Here is a 27,539-nt window from a genome sequence, read left to right on the forward strand (position 1 = left end):
GCTTTAGTATCAGGAATAGACGGACTTCCCTGAGAAATTGGCTTGCTTTTATCTAATGAATATTTTTAACTGTGTACCTGATCTTGTTTTCCTCTTTATTAGCTTCTAGACAATTTACAGGCAGTGTTCTAGCTCCTCCCACATTTTAGCAAGTCTAATATTTTTCATTGGTATGAAATTTTTGTATTACCATTATTTCTGGCTCCCATTTTATGACTAATCATATTTTCCCTCAACCTTATTTTTCTCATCTACTTTTAATTTGTGTTATCCTGCTGAATTGTGTGCGTGTGTGTGTGTGTGTGTGTGTAAACGACATACTTAAACCCCTTTTGATACAAAGTAAAATTTAAATAAATGGATTTTAAAACAATGTCTTTAAAGTTTTAAATGGAAAATGGAAAAAATATTTTTGGCGTAATGTCTTTCTGGTATGGTACAGACGATCACTTTGGTAACAATCCCAATTCCTTCTAATTTAGCATAGGCTTTAAAGGTAGAGATTTGGTATCAGATGGACTTGGTTTTAGACTTAACCTTACTATTTATTAAGCTGTGGGATCCAGGGCATGATCTCTAAATCTCAATTTTCTTATCTGTAAAATCAAGATAATGATATGTAATTCATAAGATTGTCCTACAGATAAATGAGAAAATGTTTGTGAAGTCCTTAAAACAGTGCTTGGCACACAGCACAAAAAATAAATGGAAGGTATTACTGTTAATCAGCATCAACTCTTCCATTTGGAAATAATGGAAAACTATTGCCAGCTTAGCATTTTCTAAAAGAAATTAGGACAGAGTAAATGAGAACAGACCCAGAAGAAAAGTGACCTTCTATTTTATTTGGTTTTCTTGGGAATCCTTGTGAAAAGAAATCATATACTATTTGTAGTAGAGGAACTGCTTGTTTGTAGAAGGAGGGTGACTGAAGGATGACATTGAAGAATATAAGGAAGAGGAGTTCTCAAGTCAGCATGTATTGTATTGGTTTCAGTGATATCTAAAAACTTGGCAGTGTTTCCTCCTTTCATTCATTTGAATGCAGCTTCAGATCAAATGGCAACCAGGTACCCTACGCTGTTCGATTCATCAGAGTATACTTACGTGGAATTCATTCCTTGGTAGTTTTAAATAATTTTTTCATGTACTTCTGGAAGAATATGATTTTATTAGCCACTGTCCTATGTTATCCTTTCTTCATTTTAATAACCGTATGTTTCTGTCTAGCTCCATTTACCTCTTTCTTTTTGCAAGCATACAGATTATTGTTGAGGTCTGTTTTTCTCAATCTTGAAATGGTCTGATGTAGTCAAAACAGACTGGACTTCAGAATCCTCTGGGACTAGGTTTTAATCCTTGCTTTGCTGGTCAGTTACTGTGTACACTTAGGGAGTTACCTAATCTTGCAAATGGATAAATGGTAACATTATTCACCTTTAGGTCCTTTCACCATATATTCTTTAGTTCTTGCATGTCTAAAATTGGTATAACAATAGCCCCTTTGCCCAGCAAGGTACCTCCTTATCAACTCTCCATCCTCGCCAGTACCATATACTCTCTGAAAGGAATATTCTGTATGCAAGGCCTCTACTTTCTCACCCTTCAACTCCATGCTCTGTCTGGTTTCTGTTTTTACTATTATGATATTCTGGTTAAAGTCCCTGATAATCTCCTTATTGTCAAATTCACAGTGGGCTTTGAATTCTGGCCACCTGACCCAGAGTTTTCTTTTTTTTAATAAATTTATTTATTTATTTATTTTTGGCTGCGTTGGGTCTTCGTTGCTGTGCGCAGGCTTTCTCTAGTTGCGGCGAGCGGGGGCTACTCTTCGTTGTGGTGCGCGGGCTTCTCATTGCAGTGGCTTCTCTTGTTGTGGAGCACGGGCTCTAGGCACCTGGGCTTCAGTAGTTGTGGCACGTGTGACCCAGAGTTTTCTCTTACCACAGTCCTGTAACTGCTAGTCTTGAAACATTTTTTTTTCTTGCGTTCACCTTCATGACACCACACTTTTCTCAATTTTTACCATTCCTCTCTGGCTGTACTTCATGGTTTTTTTTGCCTTTACATTTAGTTTTGTTCTAAATCTTCATTTTGCTCTATTCATTTTCCCTAGTTAACCAGTTTTCTACCTATATACCAATGACTTTCAAATATATATCTCCAGAGCAGAACTTTATTTCTGACTGACTACTTAGCATTGCTACCTGGCTGTTTCAAAGGAACTGTAATCCCAACACGTCCAGAAGAGAGCCAGCTACTGTAAATGGCTTCTCCTTTGGTGTTTCCATTGTCTGTGAAAAATGTCACCATTTATCCATTTCTGTAATCCAGAAATGTAGACATCATCTTACCTCTTGTGGCCTGCTCTACCTCACACATCCAATCCAGCACCAAGTCCTGCACATTTTATCTTCTTTCCAATCTGTCTCTTCCTTTCTTGCCATCATCCTAGGACAAATTACTAACATTTCATACTTAGATTATTTCAAATGTCACCCAACCTGCCTCCCTCTTGGCAGCCTCCAATTCGTTTATCATACTACAGCTGCAGTAATGTTCACAAAACACAAAACACCTTTAATGCTACCTGTTTCAGACCCTTCAGTACCTTCTCATTGCTCTTAGAGTCATGATCAGGATTCTGAATATGGCCTACAAGACCCTGCATCGTCTTGCTCTGGCCCATCTCTTGAACCCCATGCTGCTCCATTCTCTTCCTCATCTCTGAATTTCAGTCACACAAACCTCTTCCAGTTTTTTTAATATACGTGTTCCTTTTGTAGCACAGCCTTTGCATATGTCTTTCTTTTGCCTACACTGTCCCCTCTCTTCCTCCCCTTTGCCTAGTTAACAGTGTTTAAGCTTATAGATCATAGTACAGTCATTGATTCCTCAAGGAAGCCATTCCTGACTTCCACCTCAGCCTAGGGTAAGTCTCCATTTTTGTTTCTCACAGTACAGTGTATTTTTTCCCTCATAATAGTTATCGCAGCTTGTATTTATACATCTATTTTGGCAATTAAATGATTAATGTTTGTCCTCAGTATTATACTATAAACTTCATAAAGTCAATAGCCATGTTAGTTTTTGCCTGGCATTGATTCCCAGTGCCTAGCACATAGTAATCACTTCAGTAAATATTGATTAAATGAAGGAATGACTGAATATGTATCAGGTGCCCGCTGTGCTCAGTGTTGTGTGAAGTCAGTGATGCTACCCTTCAGGGCTCTATAATCTATTGGGAGAATAAGACACTAATAAGGAGGTTATAAAAAACAGCATGGCTAATAAGTACCATAGTGTAAAATCCAAAGATATTAAGAGAAGAGGGATCCATCTGATTCGATGATCAAGACCTGACAGGATTTCAGCAACTAAATATGTAGAAGAGAATACTCTGGGTAACTGGGATCCCGTGAAGGAAGCAGTTGAGTTGTTCAAGTTGTCTGCAATGTAGGATATATGAATGTATGAGAGATAATGTTAGAAAGATAGGTTGGGGCCTGAATTTGGAGGTCATTGAATGCCAGAATAAAAGATGAAAGGCTTAGATGTCCTTAAGCTTCCTTAAATAAACAAACAACAAATGTTTACCTATAAGGTTATAAAATGAAAGACTTACTAATCCCTAGGTTTGCAACTAATTTCTTATGCTGCGTCTCCCTGTGATTCATATTAAAGTTGTTTTCTGTTAATAAAATATTTTTAGTAAGGACTATGAAGACTTGAAAAGAGAAAAACAGTTTCAGTTTTAGCTAACACTGTCTCTGAAACTGCCTATTAATTTGGGGGACTAAGTGTGATCCTTTTAAGATTATTGTATATGAATTCCTAAGTATGTAATAGCTTTAAGCCCCATGACAATAGCAGGCAGTCTTTCTTTATTGAACATGTCTTTAAAATCATTTTAGACTTTGTTTTAAAAATTAAAATATGGCAGTGCAGTATAATTGTATAATTATTAATAAAACTCTAACAGTTTATTTCATCTTTACTTAAGAGCATTTAAAAGTTTGTGTAAGCTGTCTTAAAAATCACTGAGAAAAACTGCTTGTCCAGCTGATTTACCATGTTCTGAATCAAAAACTTTAAAAATTACAAAATTATGAAACCATTCAAACATTGCTTTGTGTAATGTGCATTTTAAGGTTGCTATCTCAGATTACCATATCTCAGTATTTTAAAATTGAGCAGTTTTAAGCAACTTGATAGCATGTCTGTGGCTTTCTTTGCCCTCTTTAGTTGACCTTGATGTAATAAATCACTGGAGATATTTTAAGTACTTCTTTTGTGAATGTTCTCGTTTGATATGTCGTAACAAAAACCTAATTTTTGTATACTCAAATCTATGTCACGTTCTTTACTGTTTCTGGCTTTGGTTTGATACAGAACCCAGTTTTCTTCTAGTACCTAGTTTTTATTTTTTTAATATTAAATCTTTAGTCTGTCTATTATATGTTTGGCACTGTCTCCTAGTTTCAGTGCTGACGAAGTTTTCTTTCTTACTTTTGCTTTCTTTTGATCGTTTTCTAGGAGAGGGGAGTTTTTTTGTTTTTTGTTTTGTTTTTTTTTTTTTGGCTGCGTTGGGTCTTCGTCGCTGCGCATGGGCTTTCTCTAGTTGCGGCGAGCAGGGGCTACTCTTCGTTGCGGTGCGCAGCTTCTCATTGCAGTGGCTTCTCTTGTTGCGGAGCACAGGCTCTAGGAGCGCGGGCTTCAGTAGTTGCAGCATGAGGGCTCAGTAGTTGCGGCATGCGGGCTTAGTTGCTCCGTGGCATGTGGGATCTTCCCAGACCAGGGATTGAACTCCTGTCCCCTGGATTGGCAGGCGGATTTTTACCACTGCGCCACCAGGGAAGTCCCTAGAGGGGAGTTTTAAAGCAGATATTTCTCTGAAATTCCTTTTAAAGTTGCCTGGCATTTAAAACCTGCTCTGGTTTAAAATGAAGAACCAGAAACAGATTGTAAAAAGGCCGAATTGTTTTGCAAAATGGAACAATTGACATATTACCACCCAGTCACCCAGCCAAGATTTGTTTTTTAGTCTCTGTCTTAAAGACAACATTAAGTTTTTCGAGAAAAAAGTTAGGTTTGAGGAGAAGAGTAGAAATGGTGATGATCAGTATAGTGGGGCTTGGCCATTTAAGAAGTCTTCTAAAGACCACAGGCACTGATTGATTTTCTACTGCATCAGTCTGCACACCCTACATCATATACAGCTTCTTAGAGAGAATTCTGTTTATAGTCTCTCAGCTCTGCTAATTAACAGCGTGAAGGAGTCTTTTCAAAGGTAGTTAAATGCATGAATGCACACTGCCCCAAAGTTAGTAGCAGGTACTTAATAAATAGTTGCTGAATGGATTGCTGGAAACATTATTCCCTGGTCTGGGTCTTTTATATCAGACACTATGATAAAATGATATCAGAAGGGAAATTTCTTCAACTAAAATTTTAGTTTAATAGTGTTTTCCAAATGTTATATAGCCTGTAGTTCATTTGTAATTTTTTTAATTTTTAAAATTAGCAGAGTAAAATTGACTTTTGGGGCATTACAGTTGTATGAGTTTTAATACGTGTATAGATTTATGTTACCAACACAATTGAGATACAAAACTGTTTCTTCACCCCAGAAAACTCCCTCCATGCTGCTTTATAGTCACAACCTCTTCATTTTCCCAATCCCTGGCAACTACTGATCTGTTTTCTGCTGCAATAGTTTTGCCTTTTTCACTATATAATATAAATTGGATCATTCAGTAACCTCTTTCAGATTGGTCATTTTCACTCAGCATAATACTCTGAGCTCCATCCAAATTATTGTGTATGTCAATAGTTCCTTTTTAATTGCTAAGTGGTATTCCATGGTATGGTTGCTCCACAGTTTGTTATTCTTGTTCACATTATTTCCCATTTGTTAAAGCAGATATTGCGTAATTTTTGTTGGAATTTAGAATTATCTAGTGGCATTAAATGCTTTTGAAGAAAAGTTTTTCTTATTTTTTTTTGGTTGAACAAAATATAAATTTGAATATAGTAAAAAGCAGAGCAAAGAGTAAATACACTTTTACTTACGAAGTAAGAGTGTTGGCCAGCTTATTGCTGAATTAAATCAAGAATTTACATGGCTATATCATCCCAGAACTATATGGGAATTGTTAAAACAAATTTTAACTGCATGGGTTCTAGAGCAAAATCTCATGTTTCTAGAATGCTCCAGGAATTTGATTTATTAGATATGCTAGGTATCTGTTAAGTAGCCTATATATTGTTGTAGTTTGGTCAGTTTTCCACTAATTAGAATACAGTAAAATTCTCTTAGTGCTGAAATGCTACTGAATATAATTTCATCCTTTTTAGATGATTTAGGAGGTACCACAAGATTTAAATGTGAATTATCTTTTGCTAGATCATTTATCATTTTATACTATCCTATGTATAGAAGAAAAAGATGGTCATATGAGCTTTCTAGCTGTTTATATTATAGAAAATGCTTGTATTGTCTATAGTAGATGTCACAATTAACAAAATAACATCCAGGACCAAAAAAAAAAGTTTTAATAGTTAAAAATTTTTTTAAAGATCTTTGAATTTTAACCTTTTGGCAGGAGGAGTTCTTGAAGTTTTTGAATCAGGAAATGGCTTGATTGAAGAGTGTTTTTAGAGATCTGACTGTGATAGACTGGACAGACTGATGCCAGGGGGAGCAACTGGGAATCAGGGCAGGCTATATACAGCATGAGTAAGCTGGTGACAGTGTGATCAGAAATGAAAGGACAGAGCAAGAGCTATTTTGAATGAATAAATTATGTTCCTCACTAAACGACAAGATAAGGGATTAAATTGGGAAGTCATCATAAATGGCTCTGAGACTGGAAAAATGGTGGTAGAAATAAAGAAATAAGTTGCTTATAGGAAGATTGAGATTGGAAATGGGGCAATTGAATCAAGTGTTACCCATCATTGTCGATCTTAGCAAAAAACAGTGTCAGTGAAACGAGGGGGCCGAAAACTAGATTAAAAGTAAGATATTCTGCCTTGAATTATCATTCATGTATTAGAGTAAGCAAAAGGATATTGGACTGATGCATGTTTGTTTTAATAACTTCCTAACCTTATTTTACAGAAGTGGGACATAGGTCCTCACAAACCTTCATATGTCAATCTTTGTTCTTCACAGTGAATCGTGAGTGGCAATAGAACTCTAAAGAATTTACCTTTTTTTTTTTTTTTTGCTATAAACATCAGAGAGTGTTCTGTTTTTAGATGAGAGCACGTGTTGTGTATAAAATGATGTAGAAAGTAAAATTTCCTGGAGTAGGGATAGACTCATCCTCTAACGTCAATTTTAAGTGGGTTTTTAAGATTTTGAATATTAAATATAATAATTTGTATATTCTACTCTACTTCCACATTATAATGGATTTATGTATTTATTTTACTCCATCTTCTGTAATATCATTGATTTACTGAAAATTTATACATCCTTAGGATATCTCTCAGATATCATCATCATTTTGTAAATGTTTCATTATTTTTGGAACCTCTTTCTAGAGCTTTGATTATGTTCATTCCTTTCCTTGCAGATGGCAGAAAGCAGTATAATTTACTGAGACAGTCAGAGATATGTCATAGTAATGATTCCAAGCCTTCCTTTTGATTGTTTTAGTGTATAGTTTGTTTAATATTTCAGTTGACAAAAGTGCATGATTGTCTTCAAGGTAAATTTGTGTGGTTTAAAGTATGGATCAACACATTTTCTGTATGTTTTCTTAAGAACAATAGGTAGGAATTTGTACGTGGATGTTATAAATTTTACTTATAATTATTTAGAACATCAACAAAAGAGGGTAAAATTTGGTGGTACCTAAGGAAAGAATTCATACAACATTAAAGCTTAAAATCTTAGGAAAATGGGATGGATAATAATATTTTAAAAACCTGGTATATATTAGTTCTCATTTTATCTACTTAATAAATGTTACAGTGTTGAAGACTAGACACATAATCACTAAAGAACTTCTCCTTCTTGAAAATGGGATAGTTCTACTTTAAATAAAACAGTGTATGAGTGAGGGGCGTTTAAATGATCACATATGTGCTGCATAGATCCTAGAATCATGAGGTTCAGACCTTTAGCCCAATTTTGTAATGTATTCGTTTTTGTGATTTTTGTAGGCAACTCTTTCTGGACCATATTTTCTCCATACATAGATGTGAGGTGTTGCTTTTGACCTTTCAGTCAAAACAACAACTCTAAAATATTATAAGGTCATTGATTACTTATAATTCAGTTGAGAAAAAAATACATATATGGTTCATATGGTTCATAAATACATATATTGACATAAAATGGCATTATTGTGATTGTATTATAATACCCTAGCTGCATATTTACCATATATTTTACATTTTAAATAGAGGAGCCAAGATACTTCCTATATTATGGGCTAATATACCTTGATAATTAAATTAGGCAGCCATTAATGTGATACAGGATAAGTCTCTCTTTCTTATTTCTACCCGGCCAGTTAGTATGTGACTTGGTCTGTAACTTTAATAATGATGCTGTCTTTGATGCTCTAGGAAACCCTTTATCATTCCTTTACATAGAGGAATTGTAAGAAAAATCAACTCAAAATAATAACAGTCTATCTATCTCATATTATTCTGCAGTGTATCAAGACATGAGTGCTTCAAAATGCCATGTACCAAACGTTCTTTTGCCCCTCTAATTTTAGAATTAGCTCTTATTTAAAATGTTCCTTTTTTTCTGAAACTAACACAACATTGTAAATCAACTATACTGCAATAAAATTTTTTAAAAAAAGAAAAAAAGTTCCCTTTTTGCTCTGACCAGGTTATATAGCATAAAATTAAATGTCTATTAATTTATTCAGTTTACACATTGAGCATTAGTCTGTGTCAGTCACTGTGCTATAAGCCCTGGGTTCTCCAAATTCAGAAGACACAGTGCCCAACTTCAAGGAATTTCCAGTCTATTTATTGGGCACACAGACATGGGAACAAAGAATTATAATGTGGGCATTGTTGTGATGGAGGTCTGTGGAGTGGTAGATTGGAAAGTGTGGAGGGTGTCTGAAATGAGTCTGTATAGGAAGGCAAGGTCCAGGTCAGGGAGGGCCTTGAACACTATATAAAGTAGTTCAGATTTTGTTCTGTCATAAATATGAGGAAACATTGGACATTTTTTTAACATCTTTATTGGAGTATAATTGCTTTACAATGGTTAGTTTCTGCTTTATAACAAAGTGAATCAGCTATACATATACATATATCCCCATGTCTCCTCCCTCTTGCATCTCCCTCCCACCCTATCCCACCCCGCTAGGTGGTCACAAAGCACCGAGCTGATCTCCCTGTGCTATGTGGCTGCTTCCCACTAGCTATCTATTTTACATTTGGTAGTGTATATATGAACATGCCACTCTCTCACTTCGCGCCAGCTTACCCTTACCCCTCCGTGTGTCCTCAAGTCCATTCTCTACATCTGTGTCTTTATTCCTGTCCTCCCCCTAGGTTTTTCAGAACCATTTTATTTTTAGATTCCATATATATGTGTTAGCATACTGTATTTGTTTTTCTCTTTCTGACTTACTTCACTCTGTATGACAGACTCTAGGTCCATCTACCTCACTACAAATAACTCAATTTCGTTTCTTTTTATGGCTGAGTAATATTCCATTGTATATATGTGCCACATCTTCTTTATCCATTCATCTGTCGATGGACACTTAGGTTGCTTCCATGTCCTGGCTATTGTAAATAGAGCTGCAATGAACATTGTGGTACATGACTCTTTTTGAATTATGGCTTTCTCAGGGTATATGCCCAGTAGTGGGATTGCTGGATCATATGATAGTTCTATTTTTAGGTTTTTTTGTTTGTTTGTTTTGTTTTTTAATTAATTTATTTATTTTTGGCTGCATGGGGTCTTCGTTGCTGTGCGTGGGCTTCCTCTAGTTGCAGTGAGCGGAGGCTACTCTTAGTTGTGGTGCACGGGCTTCTCAATGTGGTAGCTTCTCTTGTTGCGGAGCACGGGCTCTAGGTGCGTGGCCTTCAGTACTTGTGGTGCACGGGCTCAGTAGTTGTGGCTCATGGGCTCTAGAGCACAGGCTCAGTAGTTGTGGCGCATGGGCTTAGTTGCTCCCCGGCATGTGGGATCTTCCTGACCAGGGCTTGAACTTGTGTCCCCTGCATTGGCAGGCAGATTCTTAACCACTGTGCCACCAGGGAAGTCCCTTATTTTTAGTTTTTTAAGGAATCTCCATACTGTTCTCCACAGTGGCTGTATCAATTTACATTCCCACCAACAGTGCAAGAGGGTTCCCTTTTCTCCACACCCTCTCCAGCATTTCTTGTTTGTAGATTTTTTGATGATGGCCATTCTGACTGGTGTGAGGTGGTACCTCATTGTTGTTTTGATTTGCATTTCTCTAATGATTAGTGATGTTGAGTATCCCTTCATGTGTTTGTTGGCAATCTGTATATCTTCTTTGGGGAAATGTCTATTTAGGTCTTCTGCCCATTTTTGGATTGGGTTGTTTGTTTTTTTTGATATTGAGCTGCATGAGCTGCTTGTAAATTTTGAAGATTAATCCTTTGTCAGTTGCTTCATTTGCAAATATTTTCTCCCATTCTGAGGGTTGTCTTTTGGTCTTGTTTATGTTTTCCTTTGCTGTGCAGAAGCTTTTAAGTTTCATTAGGTCCCATTTGTTTATTTTTGTTTTTATTTCCATTTCTCTAGGAGGTGGATCAAAAAGGATCTTGCTGTGTGAACATTTTTGAGATAGAGAATGATATCGGAATTTTTATGTTGGGGAATATGGAGAGGATAATGACTAGCAGCAGGAAAACTGTAAAACTGTTTTAGGCCCACTGTTTGTGGCCTGATTTAGAAAGATGGCAGTGGAGAACGAGAGGAAAGGATATATATATATAAACGATGTTTCGGAGGACCAATTGTTCAGACATGGAGATTGGTTGGATGCAGGGATATAAGGAAGATAGATAAATCTAAAGTGGTTCCCATGCATTTAGTCTTTATACTGGGATAGATGGTGGTGCCATTCATTGAGACGGTGAATGCAGCAGAGACTCCTCTGGAGGGGAAAATGAGTTGTGTTGTGGACATGTTACGATGTGTCAATTTGTAGGTCTGGCATTCATGAGAGAGATCTGAAATGAAAGTATGAGGTATTAGATCGCAGTTGAAGACATGGGCATGGATGAGATTGTTCAGTTAGAATGTAAAGAGGAGAGGTAAGGGGGCCAGGAATGGGTCCCTGGAGTGGAGAGCAACAATATTTTAGGACAGTTGGAGAAAACATCCTGAAAGGGTACGGAGAACGAATGGACAGAGAGAACCAGGAAAGAGTGATGTGCATATACCAATGGAAGGTGAAAGAAAGGTAGTATAGAGAGACTGCAGGGTAACTCAAGTTACTTCAGGAAAGTTTGAAAAGACAATAAGGACATGTGTGGCCTGGTACTAAACTATCCTATCAGGAACCAGGTGTCTTTTAGGAGTGTCTCTTTTCTTCTCTCAATGGCTACATAATTTCTGTTATGGGACTTTGCTTCCCTTTGCACAATTGTTGTAACCTCGTCTCTGCTTTCTCTACTTGCTTATAATTTCTGCTCTGTCATAATTTCAGCTGGGTCGTTGCCCATTATGGCCTTTCGTCTCCCTCCTTGACATATAATCAAGACCTTTTAGATTTTGTGATTGCCTCATTGTCTTGGTATTCCTTACTTAAAAATCTGGAGAGAAGTAATCTTGTTAGTCCTGTTCATCATTTATATCAGGTCATTTCATAGGTGATTGAAGCCACCCAATCTGTAGCCTGGCCAATCACTTATGAAGTGCCCTGAGTAATCTTGAAAAACATATCCACTGTGGATTTCCATTTTTGGATCTGGGTAAATTCCAAATGATGGTGGATTAAGGAGTGCATTATAGGTGAGAAAATAAAGGTGTAAGGGGTTTGGCTCTGAAGGGAGTAACAGACTGGTGGCGAACACAGGATCAAGGAAATCAAGGAAAGGTTTTTGTTTTGTTTTATTTTATTTTTTAAGATGGCAGAGGTTTGAACATAGGAGTCAATAACAAAGAAATGGTTGAAATAGAGCATTTAATTTTTTAATTGTTGAAGTAGTGTTAAGGTGGCAGAAGATTCCAGAGCAGAGGAAGATTGATTAGCCTTGTATAGAAAGAAAGATACCTCTCCCTCTGAAAGAAGAAAGGAGGAGTGTGGTGCAGATAAATTTGGAAATAGGGGAACCTGCGCATTAGCACATTTTGAGAAACAGGCAACAAAGAGAACTGCTGAGAAGAGAGGTGAAGACTTCCAGTAGTTGCTGAGGAAAATTCAAATAGGAACCTAACAGCTGGGATATGAGGAAGTGATTTTTTTTTCCCCAGTGAAGCCCATATATAGGTTGAGGAAAGGTGGATGATTGAACTAGTCCAGAGCTGAAATGGACTTAACTTGTGACTGGGTAGGAGTTAGTGCTTGTTTTATTATTTTTAAAAATTTGTTTGGTTCAACTGTCTTTTTTTTTTCATTCTGGTCTTCCGTATTTTTCTTTTGCAGGTCTTGATGACTGTTTGCAGCAGTATATTAAGAACTTTGAGAGGGAGAAGATCAGTGGAGACCAGCTGCTGCGCATTACACATCAAGAGCTAGAGGATCTGGGGGTCAGCCGCATCGGCCATCAGGAACTGATCTTGGAAGCGGTTGACCTTCTGTGTGCACTGGTAAGGACATCATAAAACTGGTGGGAAGGGAAACTTTGCTTTTTTTTCCTTTAAAAATTTTTTCCTTAAAATTTTTTTGTCTCTTCTCCTTCAAGCAGAAAAAAAAAAAATCCCCTAATTATCAGCCAACTGGTTGTGGTGATATTTTCCTCCTTCATTGAATTTGATGTACTATGCAGTACCAAATTACAAATTAAAGGGGCTTATTAACTCAATTGGTGACATTTTATTTAGCTACTTGAAAAACTAAGAGCTCACCAAGGGAGTTTTCACAGAAGCATTTGGGATGTACGATTGCATACAATCAGTTATAAAGTTCATTTCCTTCTAAAAGTTTTGCTTTAGTATCCCAAATATTAAGTAATCCTATTTTAGAAAAACCATCCTTAACATAATTAAATTATTTTAGTGTTCTTTGTGTATACATCAATGAAAATTGAATATTGTACATTATATGTCTACTTTTGTGTGTTAAAAGAGCAGTGCCTAGTCAGACAAGAGAAATCAATGTGAAAAGAATCCTGCAAGATTCTGATAGTACATTAGGTATTCTGAGAGGAACATAGACTTTTTTTTCCCATGTTAGGTAAGATGACACTAACATATGCCTGGGGCTAGAGCTACAGTGAAAAAGAACATGAGTCTTATAATAATATGGGATTGAAATTTGACTCAGTCAATTACTGACATTTGTGAGCAAGTCATTTCACCACAGCCTTAGTTCTTTTTTAAAAAATAGAGATAATATCAACTACCTCTTGGTATTGGTGTGAAAAGCAAAGGAGATAGTGTTTGAATAGCACCTAATTCTGTGCCTGGCACACAGTAGGCATTCACTAAGTAGTCACTATTATTAAGATGATGATAATTAATAATAAATGTGTAGATAATTAAACGTAATTCAAGAATCAGTACAGTCAGCACTGTGTGTGTCAGATGTAAGATCTAGTTCCTGCCATCTTGAAAAGCCTGGTGGGGGAAGAGTGACATATAAATAATCACAATATTATAGTATAATTACTAAAATAAAAGTATGAGCTGAGTATTAGGGGCACAGAAGTTTTGACTAAGATAAATGGGTTCATATTGCAAAAGAGGTGATCTTTAACAGCCTAGTGGAGGACAAGCATGTGTCCTAAGAGGTGGAGGGACAGAGGGAAGGAATTTCCAGGTAGATAAAACAGCACATACACAGGCACACAGAATAAGGAGCATGCCTGGTGTGTATGAAAAATGATAAGCTATTTTCCCACCCAAAATAAGTGGGAAATAGTGGCCTAAAATTAGGCTTTAAAGATAGAATAGGGCCAGACTGTAAAGTACCTTAATATCCTGATAAGAGATTAGTACTTCTTCATCTGGGCACTGGAGGACTATGCAAGAATGATCAAATACTTGCTTTAAAAAGGTAACTGATGGTAGTGAAAAGGGTGGAGTGGACTGGGCATAGAGTGAAGACAGGGGAACAATTAGGAGATGTTTAAAATAATCTACTTAGGCTATGATTAGGGCTCAAACTAAGGATGTGCAACAGGAATAGAGAAGATCTGGTGACTAGGAGTGGTGAGTGAGATAAAGGAAGTTGAGGAAGATTCCATCTTATTAGCTGCAGAGATAGAGTAGAAGATCTTCCAATAATGAAGATAGGCAATAGCAGCAAGAATAAATTTAGGTGGGAATATAAATTGAGTTTTGGATTTGTTGAATTTGAGGCATCTCTGGGTTATCCAGAAAGAAATACTCATCAGACAATTGAATTTATGAATTTAAAGCTGAGAAGTGGCTGAAGATAGAGATTTGGGAGTCTCAAGTATATAGGGATTGACTCCATAGATAGATCACCCAGGAAGGGCCTGTAGAATATAAAGAACAAAGGACACAACTTGACACTCCAGCTGGGAAGGAAGAAGGGTAGCCTGCAGAGGAGATTTATGGAGTAGTCAGAGAAGCGTGGAGACAACTATGAAAGAGTTGTCACAAAAGCAATGGGAACTGTTATTTTCATTAAGGAACACCAATAATGTCATCAAATTTCACTAAAAGCCAATAGAATAAGCAAGGGAAAAAGACCTGATTGAAAATAGTTTTTAAAGAATCTGAAACCAGATTGGTTGAATAGTACCTCCCACTTACACATTTCAGTCTTACCTTAATTGTCCTTTCCTCAGAGATATTCCCTGATCACTCCCTCACCCTGGCCTGGTCTAAAATTGCCCCCCCACTGTTCCTCTCTTTCTTAACCCTCATCTCATTTTGTAATTATATACTTATGTGTGTATTTATTAGTTTAATGTCTGTTTCTTCTGCTAGACTACAAGCTATGTGGGAAAAGTGACATTGCTTATTGAACACCTAGTGTGTAGCACAAATGCCTGGCAATAGTAGATGCTGAATAAACATTTTTTGAAAGTGGTGATGAAAGAGACTTGACATATTTTTCACATGATAATTTGGGGACCTTCTTGTTTCCTTATTCCTGAGATAAGAGAAATTAATTCAGACCAGAGCATGCACTTGCACTCTCCCTTATCTGAATCAGATTGCAGAAATCATGCCTGAAATAAAAGCTAGTACTCAGGGTAAGGTAAGAGTCCACAGCGTTTTTGCATACTGGTCTCCAAATCTGAGTCAGAATGGCTATGAAGGTACAATATAAGTGGCTTGGAGATGGGTATCTGACCTAGCAGTCCCCTATTTGCCACATCTTCTGTAATAGTAAAGTTGAGTGTGTCACAGCTTGAAGTCTAGAGTGTATGTGTCATAAGCAGGGCTTCTCTTAGATGAACCACTCACATGCTGAGCTCCACTCTGCCGCTTTGAAGAAGGAAATAAGATTGGTGATTACGGTACTACCTACAGATAGTCTAGACCTGTAGGCTTTGGAGTTTGGCCTGGGATAAGCTCTGCTGACCTAGACTTACTTAAAAGGATGGTATCAGAGATACAGACCACTGCCATGCACTTCTGGGTTTAAGCACCATAGTGTTGCATCATTTTCTTGGGAAAAAAATAAATCAAGGGCTTCCCTGGTGGCGCAGTGGTTGAGAATCTGCCTGCCAATGCAGGGGACACGGGTTCGAGCGCTGGTCCGGGAAGATCCCACATGCAGCGGAGCAAATGGGCCCGTGAGCCACAATTACTGAGCCTGCGCGTCTGGAGCCTGTGCTCCGCAACAAAAGAGGCCGCGATAGTGAGAGGCCCGCGCACTGCGATGAAGAGTGGCCCCCGCTTGCCACAACTAGAGGAAGCCCTCGCACAGAAACGAAGACCCAACACAGCCATAACTAACTAACTAAATAAATAAATAAAATAAAATTTAAAAAAATAAAAAATAAAAAATAAATCAAAACATTAAATTCATTCTTTCTATGTTTATTCCCCAAGGAGGTCAAATATTAAACTTCCTTTTCACTGCTTCCTAATGGCTATACATCAACATGTTAAAAGTGCACATATCTTACAGTTTATGCACCAGATGTTTTCCAGTGAATATAAAGCAAATTTCCGAGCAGTGAATTCTGATTTACTTCTACATGCCATTATAAAATCAGGAGGTGACATCCCTCTTCAGCAAGCTGAGTTGATTGCATCAGGAGTTGTGCTGTTGGCAATGGGGAACTATGTTTTGTCTCTTCAAAACTGTAATGTCTCTACTGACTCTTCTACTTTTTCCTACATCTACTGTATTTATTTCTTCTTTTAACTTATATATTCATGCTCATACAGTGCTACCACAGGGAATACAAAGATTAAAAAGGCACAGTCTGTGCTCTTAAGATGTATACAGTCCATTTTAGAGACTATTTTTTATTTCATTACTCATGAACCATCTAATACATGCTTTAGGAAGGATATGGATGGACTGGTAAGGGAAAAGGAGACAATTATTTTTGCCAAACAGATAAACTTATTCCACATTAAAGATTAATGGATGAGTGTCTGTTATATATTTTTACTCTACCTGTCTATATAGAAAGAGTTTGAGTGAAAATTAACTGTAGATATTATACTCTGTCTTTAATACTCCATATTTTAAAACACTGATGTTAATTGTGAAAATTTCTGATAAGAAACTGAGAAAACTCTCAATGATTTTAAAGTGTTATCTAATAATTAAACTTACACCTTTAAAAAAAATGTATACAGTCCAGTAAAGACAGTCATTAAAAGATAATATAGATTTTTAAAAAAATCCCAGGGGAGTGCAGAAGGAGATGATGAACACTACTGAGGGATCCAGGAAGTGTAAATGGGATTTGCATTGGGACTTGCAGGATGCGTAGATGTTTGCCAGATAAAAAAGTTGGAGAAAAGTTATCTAGGCAGAAAAAATATGTGTAAAGACAGAATTGTGAAAGAGTATGCAGTGATCAGAGAAAAATAAGAATTTTGATTTAGCTGCTGCAGAGTGGGAAGTGATGGGAAGAACGTCAGCTTACACTTTGTATCACATTATAATTCTTTGCTTAGGTTTTTTGGTCCTTGATATGCTTTCTGCCTAGTGATTAGCAAATAGAGGATATTAAATTAATGTTATCTTACTGAATGAAGTTCTCTGCCTTTCTCCAGAGAACTGTAATTTTTTTCTCTTGCCGACACAGCCTCAGACTCTGAAGTTTCTGTTCCTAAAATAAGGAAGACACAGAAAAATTACCAAATTCCTTTGTTTTTTTTGAGCAATGGAATATTTTCATCTGCCTTGTCTTGAAATTAGTCCTGATGGGGAATAAGTGTTATGGCAGCTGTTGAAAATCAAAGGTTTATTTAGTAACTTGTTCGTTCATGCAACATATATTTATTAAGCACCAACTATACTGTTTGTACCATATTATCCGAGAAAGAAATAAGCTTTTCATGATTTGGAGTTATATTAACTCTTTCAAGCTGTTATGCTATCATTTGGTGTGCTTCAATAGAGAGCACCTTGTATTAACTAAAATAGTAAAGCATAAATAAAATACATATAGTTTAATGTATACCCCTTAATTTATGTTTTGACAATGCACCTTTTATTGAGAAGTACAAGTGAATCATTTATGACAGGATAAGAACAGTTTTCATTTCATTCTTCATATACTTTTCATGTAATAGGTATTTTGCAGGAAAAATTTGATGCCTGCCATTGCTAGGATTTGTTTCTTTGCAACATAATTGCTTGGTTCATTCATCTTAAAATAATTCATTTCTAAAAAAAATTCATTAAAGCAATCTTTTTAGGACTCACACATATTTACAAAGCAAAGTATTATAAAACCTAAACACCTGCTGCATGATGCATTCAAATTAAGAGCTCTGAATAAAATAGCATTGACATTGTAAAATACATGGTGCCAATATTTCCAGTTAAGTGTTTAGTGAGAATTTGCCACTACACTAGTGAGGGTATAACCAACTCGATTTTCTAAAATATTGTTTATTTCTTTCATGTGCTTTTGCATGCGTATAACTGAGAGAAGAACAGTAGAAACTTAGCACCAGTTCCTTACGATTAGACTGCCTATGTTGAATCAGTGTGGAGTCACACCTGGTTCCTGGCATGAATGTTACTGTCCACGTAGGTAACATATAGGATAAAGAAAATCGCTAAGTACATTTCATGTCCAAGCTTTTGTTTACTTGATGTAGTCCTTTCTATACCAATAGTAATGCCTAGTTGTCCCATGCATATCCAGTAAAAAGCAAGTCTGTAGTGAATAAACCTGCATTTTTAAAAAATTGAGACAATACTTCTCATCTGCATACCTTTGGCCAAAAGCAAAGGGGCGCTTCATATACTTGTTGCTTCTTTACATGGTAGGCAGGGGAGTGTGGTTTACTGGTGACTTAGTGAGTCACAACAAACCGTCCACTTTCATGAAGGAAAAAGCAAAAAGATATCTGTGTTGTCAGTAATTGATTTTGAGCTACTTAGAACTGAGAACTGTGATGATGAAAATTAACTTGAGAGATCGACTAATCCATCTCTTTTGTTCAAATAGTATCACACAGACACTGTTATATACAGAGAAGCTTCTAACCTACTTTTGTACTCTTCTAGAATTTTTAAATGCTTTTGAATTATTGATTTAACTAGTTACATTTGTTAACTAGAATAAGTTTTAAGAACTTCCTTCTCCATCCTCTACTACGCATTTTTTGTCTCTTCTCGCTACTGGATTCCTCTGTGGCCTGTATTTTTTACCTGAAATTCCTCCATATAGGATATTTCTTTAGTAGGCTTCCAAGTTAGGAGACCTCAGGGTATCTTACCAGGTTTTGTCCAGAGATTTTTCTATTCTCTAATTCTTGAGTTGTATTTTTTTTTAATGTAATGCTATCTTAAATTTTGGAATCTTCAAAGTATTTTTACCTTGCCTTCAGATTTTTATTTATGAGAAGATCTGTATTCTTTTAAAATCATTTTTACCTTTTCTAATAAAATATTTGAGATGGTAATATAGGAAGAGATAATTTAAATGACTCTTTTGTCGGGGCTAATGGCTACAGAGTTCAAGTTATGTTACCAGGTTGATTGATTAGGTTCCTCACTAATAAACTATTTAAATTTGAGTTTCTCTGAGAAATTTTTATAATTTGTTTGTAAACAAATATTTTCTCATTAAAATCATTAATACACGAAAATGAAAAAGGCAAACACTGTTGTACTTAAGGGAAAATGCTTTAACACAGGGAAAAACTTCTGAAAATACTTTCAAGTACTTCAGAAGTATCATTTTCAGTTTAGCTGATATAATTATAAGTTATCTAGTCATTATCTAGTCATTAGAGAATATCTCTTATAAGAGGATACATGCTGGATAAAATCTCCCAAATGTTTCACAAATAATCCATGCTCAGATGCAATAGAATTTGAATAGAATGTTGTTTTATTTGTGTAAACCAAACCTTTTAACTTGAGAGACTATTGCAATTCAAATTTAGCGGTGAATATATAATATACTATGTTTTTTAAAAAACAAATCCATGGCTCCAAAACAGTGTTCTTTTAGTAAAAATGTAAATTCTCAGCAAAGAACAATCAGATTTTTATCACTATTAAATCTTTAGTGGTAACATACATAACTTGCTATTAATGTTTATGCATTCAAATCCTCCTCTACGCCCTCCTTTTTTCTCCTCTAAGTTATTTCTTTTCTTAAATAGAAAAAATAAACCTAAATTTCATATAAACTAGCTACCCAGTGATTGTTGACTTGATAATATAGCTAAATTCATTGTGCCATTTTCTTCCCTTTTTCATTTCCCCCAGTATTTTCTTCCATTTTGTTTCACTTGTTTCTACTACCCTGCTTGAACAGGAATAGATTATTGGTGCTAAGGAGTGGGGGTAGAGGTATTCCCTCACAGGTGGCCTGGGGACTTGTAGTCCCATTCTGATTTCTGTCTACTCTAAGCTCTGAGCTCTAAGCAAATCAGAAAATCTCCCTGTGTCTCACTTTACTTAACTGTAAAAGGAGGGGATAAATCAAACTTAGAATTTATTTGGGCCTCAGAGGCTACCTAACATTCTTTGGGTTTTATGATTTTCTGTAAGTTAATAATACTTTTAATTTTACACATGACAGTAACGTACATGCTGCTAAGTAGTTTGATCAAGGTCATCCTCTGATCAAGTTAACAACTCACAATTATCTGTTTTAAAATTAATTGTGACTTGTGAAATCTTTCCCTAAAGTTTATTTGAGGGGATCCGACAATATTTTCCTATTGAATATGGTAAAAAAAAGCTTATTTGTATTTATTCATATAAATCCTTTTTGCAATAATTTATAGATAAAACATTTAGGGTGAAATAATATATATTAATAGAAATTGAAAAGTGAGACCAAGGAAAAGAAGAACAATTATACTTACCAAAAAGTCATTATGATTTCTTTAGATGTGCTTCATATTTGACTGTGAGCTAATGCAACCATGACAAAATTATAAATAAGTTTAGTTTTATAATTTGTATTATAAAAAGGAGAAAGTGTATTGGTTTCCCTGAGGATGCAGAGGTTTTCCTGGTATACCATATAATAAAAGAAACTTCTTATGTGAGTCATTATGAAGAGGACACAGAAGAAAAGTTATATTGTATATGATTTATTTTTTGCTATTTTATTTTATTGTTGGATTGTACTTACTTTCTCATTTTGGGGAAGCAGAATTTTTCCTAGTGCCTACATTCATGACTATGCATATGCTAATAGAATAGATACTCAAAAATAATTGTTGATAATAATGAATTTCACAAGTAAATGAACTTAGGTTTGGGTTAAAAAAGAAACTGCTTATGAGTCCTTATAATCTTTCTGTCTTGGGTGGCATAATTCCAAGATATAATGCCCTCATCTTTCCATGTTCATATTAGTACTTACACATTTTCTTGTAATTTGTTTATCTGACGTTTCCCCAAATCCTCATTTGACTATGGGTTCTGCTAGGCCAGGAATCCTATCTTATTTATGTGTAACTCTTAATACTTGTTCCACTGTCTATACATATAGTAAAGTACTCAGTAAATGTTTCAACGAATGAATAAAATACTGACTTTAAGTATATTCTCTGTCTTTTTCTAATTCAGAATTATGGCTTGGAAACAGAAAATCTAAAAACCCTTTCTCACAAGTTGAATGCATCTGCCAAAAATCTACAGAATTTTATAACAGGGAGGAGAAGGAGTGGCCATTATGATGGGAGAACCAGCCGAAAACTGCCAAATGATTTTCTGACTTCGGTTGTGGATCTGATTGGAGCAGCCAAGAGTCTGCTTGCCTGGTTGGACAGGTAAAATCTTTCACATGTTTCATAAGTTATCCTCCTCAGGCATCAGTGTGAATATAGTGTTATTTCATTTTTTTCTTGTGAAAGGATTAGATAAGTATGAGGAATATTAACAAATGCCTAATTATGATTTACCACAATATAAGCATATCATCAAAGAGATACTAACTGCTTGCAAAATTTTATATCCAAGTAGCTAATCAATAATTAGTCCCTGACAGTTTCAAAATACATTTGCTGCTCTATAAGGAAAATCATTTTTGGCTGTCATAACAAGATTTATAATACTGCCTTGTCTCCTGATTTTCTGTATTCTTTTCATTCATTGGTCGTATTTAAGGAAGTGACCATCAGTATTCTATTTATTGTTTTAAATGGGTAATTAGACACTGACGCTTTCATAGCATGCATTGTATGTCTCATTACCTTTGCTTTATTCATTCTTTATTATTATTCACATTGTACAGTCAGTTTTGGATATTATAAACACAATTTTGGTCCTTTTTTTGCTAATTTAGTTAAGTTTCATTTGTCTTAGAACACATAAAATAACATAAAGGTTTTCATAATATAAAATGAAAAAAGTTAGATTAAAATTGTATATGTGATTAAACATTTTAATGGTAAAACATTACAACTATTTAAAAAAACTAAATAAGCTCTTTCATTTTTGAAAATTGTTTTGTAGGGGACATGTACTGTGTTATGATGGTTAAATAATCAAATCTTAAAAAACATTTTGTCTCTTATAAGAAATTCTGATATGTACAATTTTACTAGAATTCTTTCTTGAATAAATGTCAGTAGGATTACATACATATACATATATATGCACATATATACACAGTGACCCTTGAACAACATGGGTTTGAACTGCATGGGTCCGCTTATATACAGAGTTTTTTCAATAAATATGCACTACATTACTATATGAACATAATCATCCATTGGTTGAATCTGTGGATATGGAGGGCTAACTATAAAGTTACACATGACTTTTCGACCGTGTGGGGTTGGCACCCGTAACCCTCTCTTTGTTTGAAGTTCAACTGTATTATATTTTGACTTTTTAAAAATATGAGACTTTATATTAAAAACAAAGTATTTGTATGTCTAAGGTAAAAGTTAAGGTAATTTTACTTAATTCTATATTGTCTAAATTTATATATATTACTAATAACATATAACATGACAATACTAAATCCAAATCTGAACACTAAGCTATAATTATTAGCTTTTTGATAATTAATTGGTGGACAGCATATTTCTCTTATATTATGACATCATGAAAATTCTCATAATTGTTTAAACCACATTTATCCATTGTATGAAGTAATTGCCGTTTAAACATGTAAATTCTACAAGTTGTATAATGGTCAATAAGTAAATATATTTAAAATATGGCTTATCCTTAAGTAACGTAATATACTTGTTTCAGGAGGCTTCTCAGTAATCAGGAAACTTATAGAAAATATATTTGATTTTAGTTATATCTTCTTATAACTATCACCTGTCCTATAATTGTAAATTAGCTCAGCCTTGATATTTATATTTGGTAAATTTCATTATTTTCTTTTTACACTAGTACTTGTTAAATAAATAAATAGAATGATTAGAGAATGTTTTTACTTCTTAATGGCAGGTATGGTTGTTTATAAAATCACATAATGGCTTCTAGAACACTATATAGTAGTTTCTGAGATTTTATTGTATTATATAGTTTTTTATGGTAGCATTATTTTTATCATCTAATAAGATGTCCTTAGTAAATGCCAATTCATCTACAAACATACATGAGTGTACACAGACATACATAGTAATCCATGAAGTCAGTCAATGCTGTTTTGTGTTTGTTTCATAGAAAGTGAAAATGTGACAAAAAGTCTGAAGGAAATAATTTAAATCATCTGTTTGGCTTCCATTACTGCAAAGGTTCTCACAATGCTTATTTTGTGTTATATCATACTACCTATGGTGATCATTAAATCAAAGGCCATTTAACATTTTGATCATAAAAATAAAATGTATACTTAGAAGGAAAAGAAACAACTTTGTGATAACTTTAAAATCTTCTGCTGAGACTGTAAATTTAAAAAAGAAACTGAAGTTTATATTTTGAAGATTTTGCTCAGGAAAGTTCAGCTCCAGGCTGGCTTGTCTATAATGATTATGCTTTAACAGCTTTAGTTTTAAAAAGGAAAGAAGAAGGAGAAAAAGAATTCTTTGTCATTTTAAGGCATTTGGACTTCATGCTGAAGGCAGTGGGGAGCTGTTTAGGGTCACTGTTGTGTTCAGACCTTTGAATTTTGAAGATTACTTGGGCTATAATGTTGGGAAAGATTAGGGAAAGAATAAGGCTGGAAGAAGGGAAACCAGTTAAGAGGTTGTTTCAGGAATATTTGTCCCTTGTTACCTGCCCAGGACCCCCTCAGATACTAAAACCCGAGGATTCTCAAGTCCCTTATATAAAATGACTTAGTATTTGCATGTAACCTATGCACATCCTCCTTTATATTTTAAATCATCTGTAGATTACTTATAATACCTAATACAGTGTAAATGCTATGTAAATAATTGCCTTGTACAACAAATACAAATTTTGCTTTTTTGAACTCTCTGGAATTTTTTTTCAAATATTTCGATTCGAGGTTGGTTGAACCCATGGATATGGAACCTGCCAGTATGGAGTGCCAACTGTTATCATGCTGCTGCTACTATTGGTGATTCTGATGCTACCAGCCACACTCAAAGCAAACCTAGGAGAGTTGTCTTCATTTTACAGATAGGAAAACTAGCACATACAGAGGCAGAAGTTAAGTTCAAAACCAAATAGGAAGTAAGTGGTGGTGCCAGGATTCATTCCAGGCACCTGACTACAGAGTTGATTCTCTCCATTGCTATTTACTGAGATCTTTAATTAGAGAAACAGCAGTGAAGATAGAAGACTGTTAGACAGAGAGACTAAAGAAAAAGGAGACACCTAGGGTGAATAAGAGGTATCTGACTTGGCTGACCCAATGGATGGTGTTGCCATTATCAAAACAGGAGGAATGGGTTATGGTGGAGGACAAGTGTTGAGTGTTGGCCATGATAGATTGTGAAAAGGTCTTTAGAGTATTGCTGCTCAGAAAAGATACACGGTGGATAGAGATTTGGGAATAGTTAAAATATAGGTGGTAGTTAAAGTCCTGAATACATTAATATGGTGGTGTAAGGAGATTTTTAGAATGGATTCCTCTTATCCTGCTCTATTTGTTTTCCATAACACAAGCCCTTCTAACACAGTATGTAATTTACTTATGTGTTATTATTGTTTTTGTCTGACTGCTCTATATATAATGTATGCTTCTGGAGAGCAGGGATTTTCATCTGCTTTGTTCACTGCTATCACAATTATCTAGAAGAGTTCCTGTCCTGTAGTGGGTGCTCAATAAATTTTTTTGAGTGAATGAAGAGAACTGAGAAAAGGAATGACCTCTGCAGACCACCACGAACCGAAGAATCATTAGAAGTTCAGCTTATGGAAAAAAATAAGACATAACCAGAGACTCCATAGGATAGAATTAGTTGAGAGTGGTGTCACGGTAGCAAAGGGAGTAAAGAGTTTTTTGGTGGGGGGGTGGGGGGAGTGTTGATATTTTAGTATTATTTTTTTTCCAACTTTATTGAGATATGAGCGATATATAACATTGTGTAAGTTTAAGGTGTACAACGTGATGATTTGATACACATATACATTGCAAAATGATTACCATGATAAGATTAGTTAATATAATCTATCACCTTGCATAATTACCTTTTTTGTGTATGTGGTGAGAACGTTTAAGGTGGGAATAAGGAGTTTTAGGGAAAAAAAGGAAGTGGTCAGTAGAGTCAAATGCTGCTGACAGGTTAGGCAGGGTAAGACTGAAAGTGTATGGTAAATTAGGGAATCAGGATATATGTGATCTTACCAACAACAGTTTAGTGTTTTTACTTAGAATTAATGAAAACTGGAATTCTTGGGTTGATTGTGAGTTAAAGGTAAGTGATAACTCCTCTTTGAAGAAATTTTTCTGTGAAATGGTTTGTAGTTCAGGATAGTTTTATATAATATTAACTTCTACTTTTCATAGACTCCATCTTTTAGAGGTGTTGGAAAAGAGGAAAGGCAAATGATGAGGGCTACTTCTATATCTGGGAACTTACTTTGCTTCCTTCTCTTCCATGGATTGTATGAATATCTTAACTGCTCCTTGGCTAATGTAAATTTCAAAAGGTCCCAAAATCAATTTAAATGTAATAGGATTTTATCTATAACTGTGCCAAGTGAAATGTTTACGCTGTTTGTTTTCCTGACAAGTAGCCCAGACTTTTATAAGAGATTGTTGTTAGTGGATGTGAATTTAAGTTATATTTTTATTCCTTTCAAAGAAAAAATGTTTTCTAGGTAGCAGCAAGAGCACAAGACAACATTCCATATGCCCTCTTGTTTCAGTGTGTTCTGCAAACTACACAGGAAGCAAAACACATTAATCAATGCTAGAAAAGCCAAAAGAGCAGTGTTCTCCATGACTGCTGTTGTGAATCCCTGCCGAAATGCATCGTGAAATAGTATAAAAGAACAAAGGGCTAAGTAAGAGAGAGTTGAGTTTCAGCTCTGCCTCTGGCCCTGGGTAACCTTGAACCTTAACCTCTGTTTTTATTTTCTTTTTAGAATAAGGAGGTAAGACCTGCAGAATTTGAAGTTCTCTTCTAAGCACTAATATTCTATAAATCATTGACCTTGTTCACCAAAGCCATATGAGGAATATATTCGTCTTATTTCCCTTTGCATAATTTCAAAGAATAAACACTAACAAAGTTTGTTGGTGACTTGTAGAATCATGATTTAACTCCCTACCTCTTCTCTGACTAAATTTAGTTAATATTAAGTTCTAGACCAAAACTAATCTGTTTTTGTGCTTTCTTTATATAAGGTAAGAATGTATCTTGTCTTTTTTATTTTTATTTTGAAGAACTTAGAACTTAAGTACTTAATTATAAAAGTTCCATAGAAATTATATTGACCAAAAATTTTTAATATCTTGATTTGTCATGGTAGATTGCCTTTAATATGGAGGGTTTAAAATGGTCACTGCAATCGAATATTGCCAAGCATTGGATCTTTAACCTTAGTTTATTCCTTTAGTGTACAATGTAGTATAACTCTTCAGTTGAAAAATGAAAAATTCTGTAGGTTAACTATGGTTATTTTGATGCCAAACAACTGGCTTAATTTTTTAAAAATCTGACTTTTTTGGCATTAAATTTTTTTTACATTTTGGGGAGAACTTGCATGCACAGCAATATGATGAGCTTATTGCAATTTTTATTTTATGTCACTTGAAGGGGGAGAAAGGAAAAGAAAGAATAAGAAAAAATCTTTAATTTAGTTCCATACTGAACTAGACGCTTTACATGTATTGGCTCATTGAATTCTCACAAAGCAGGTATCATTATCCCCATTTTACATATGAAACATGAAGTAATTTGCCTGAAGTTATTCACTAGTGTGAAAATTATAATTTGAATCTATTTTTGTTGTGATACCAAAGCCCTTCTTGTTTCTCTTTTATCATGTTCCTTTGTCATACTACATCTCCTTTTGAATGTGGACGAGTTCTTAAGGATTTTGAGGAAGCGATTCTTAGGAATGCGGCATATATAAACATTTATTTATACTTTGGTGTTTCTCCTCAAATGCTAAACAAGAATACCACTTTTCTTTTTCTGGCCTTGATACTTCAAATTGCTATGTAGAATTTTTTTATAGAAAGTTTATTTCTCATTCTACTTTGAAGACATCAATGAGATATCTCTTAATATCATTGAAAACCTTTTGAATGTTTAAGGCAAAAGCATTAGGGTGCTAGGGAAAATGTTTACAAATCACAAAAACTGCAATTTCAGTGGCGCTTCCATTTAAGTAACATTTATTTTCAAAAATTAGCTCCTTACATTTCTTAAATAAAAT

General features: G+C 35.1%; 1 protein-coding gene across 4 annotated transcripts in view; it reads left to right on the forward strand.

The window, feature by feature from the left end:
• Positions 1-27,539, forward strand: part of CNKSR2 (connector enhancer of kinase suppressor of Ras 2) — a 259,346-nt gene that overhangs the window by 40,159 nt on the left and 191,648 nt on the right. For all 4 annotated transcript variants that reach the window (XM_036840306.1, XM_036840307.1, XM_036840308.1 and 1 more), the window contains exons 2-3: positions 12,615-12,778; positions 21,345-21,547. In XM_036840306.1, the coding sequence (XP_036696201.1) occupies positions 12,615-12,778; positions 21,345-21,547 (367 nt within the window). The remainder of the gene's footprint in view (positions 1-12,614; positions 12,779-21,344; positions 21,548-27,539) is intronic.

This window comes from Balaenoptera musculus, chromosome X (assembly GCF_009873245.2).
Source record: "Balaenoptera musculus isolate JJ_BM4_2016_0621 chromosome X, mBalMus1.pri.v3, whole genome shotgun sequence".
NCBI lineage: Eukaryota > Metazoa > Chordata > Mammalia > Artiodactyla > Balaenopteridae > Balaenoptera > Balaenoptera musculus.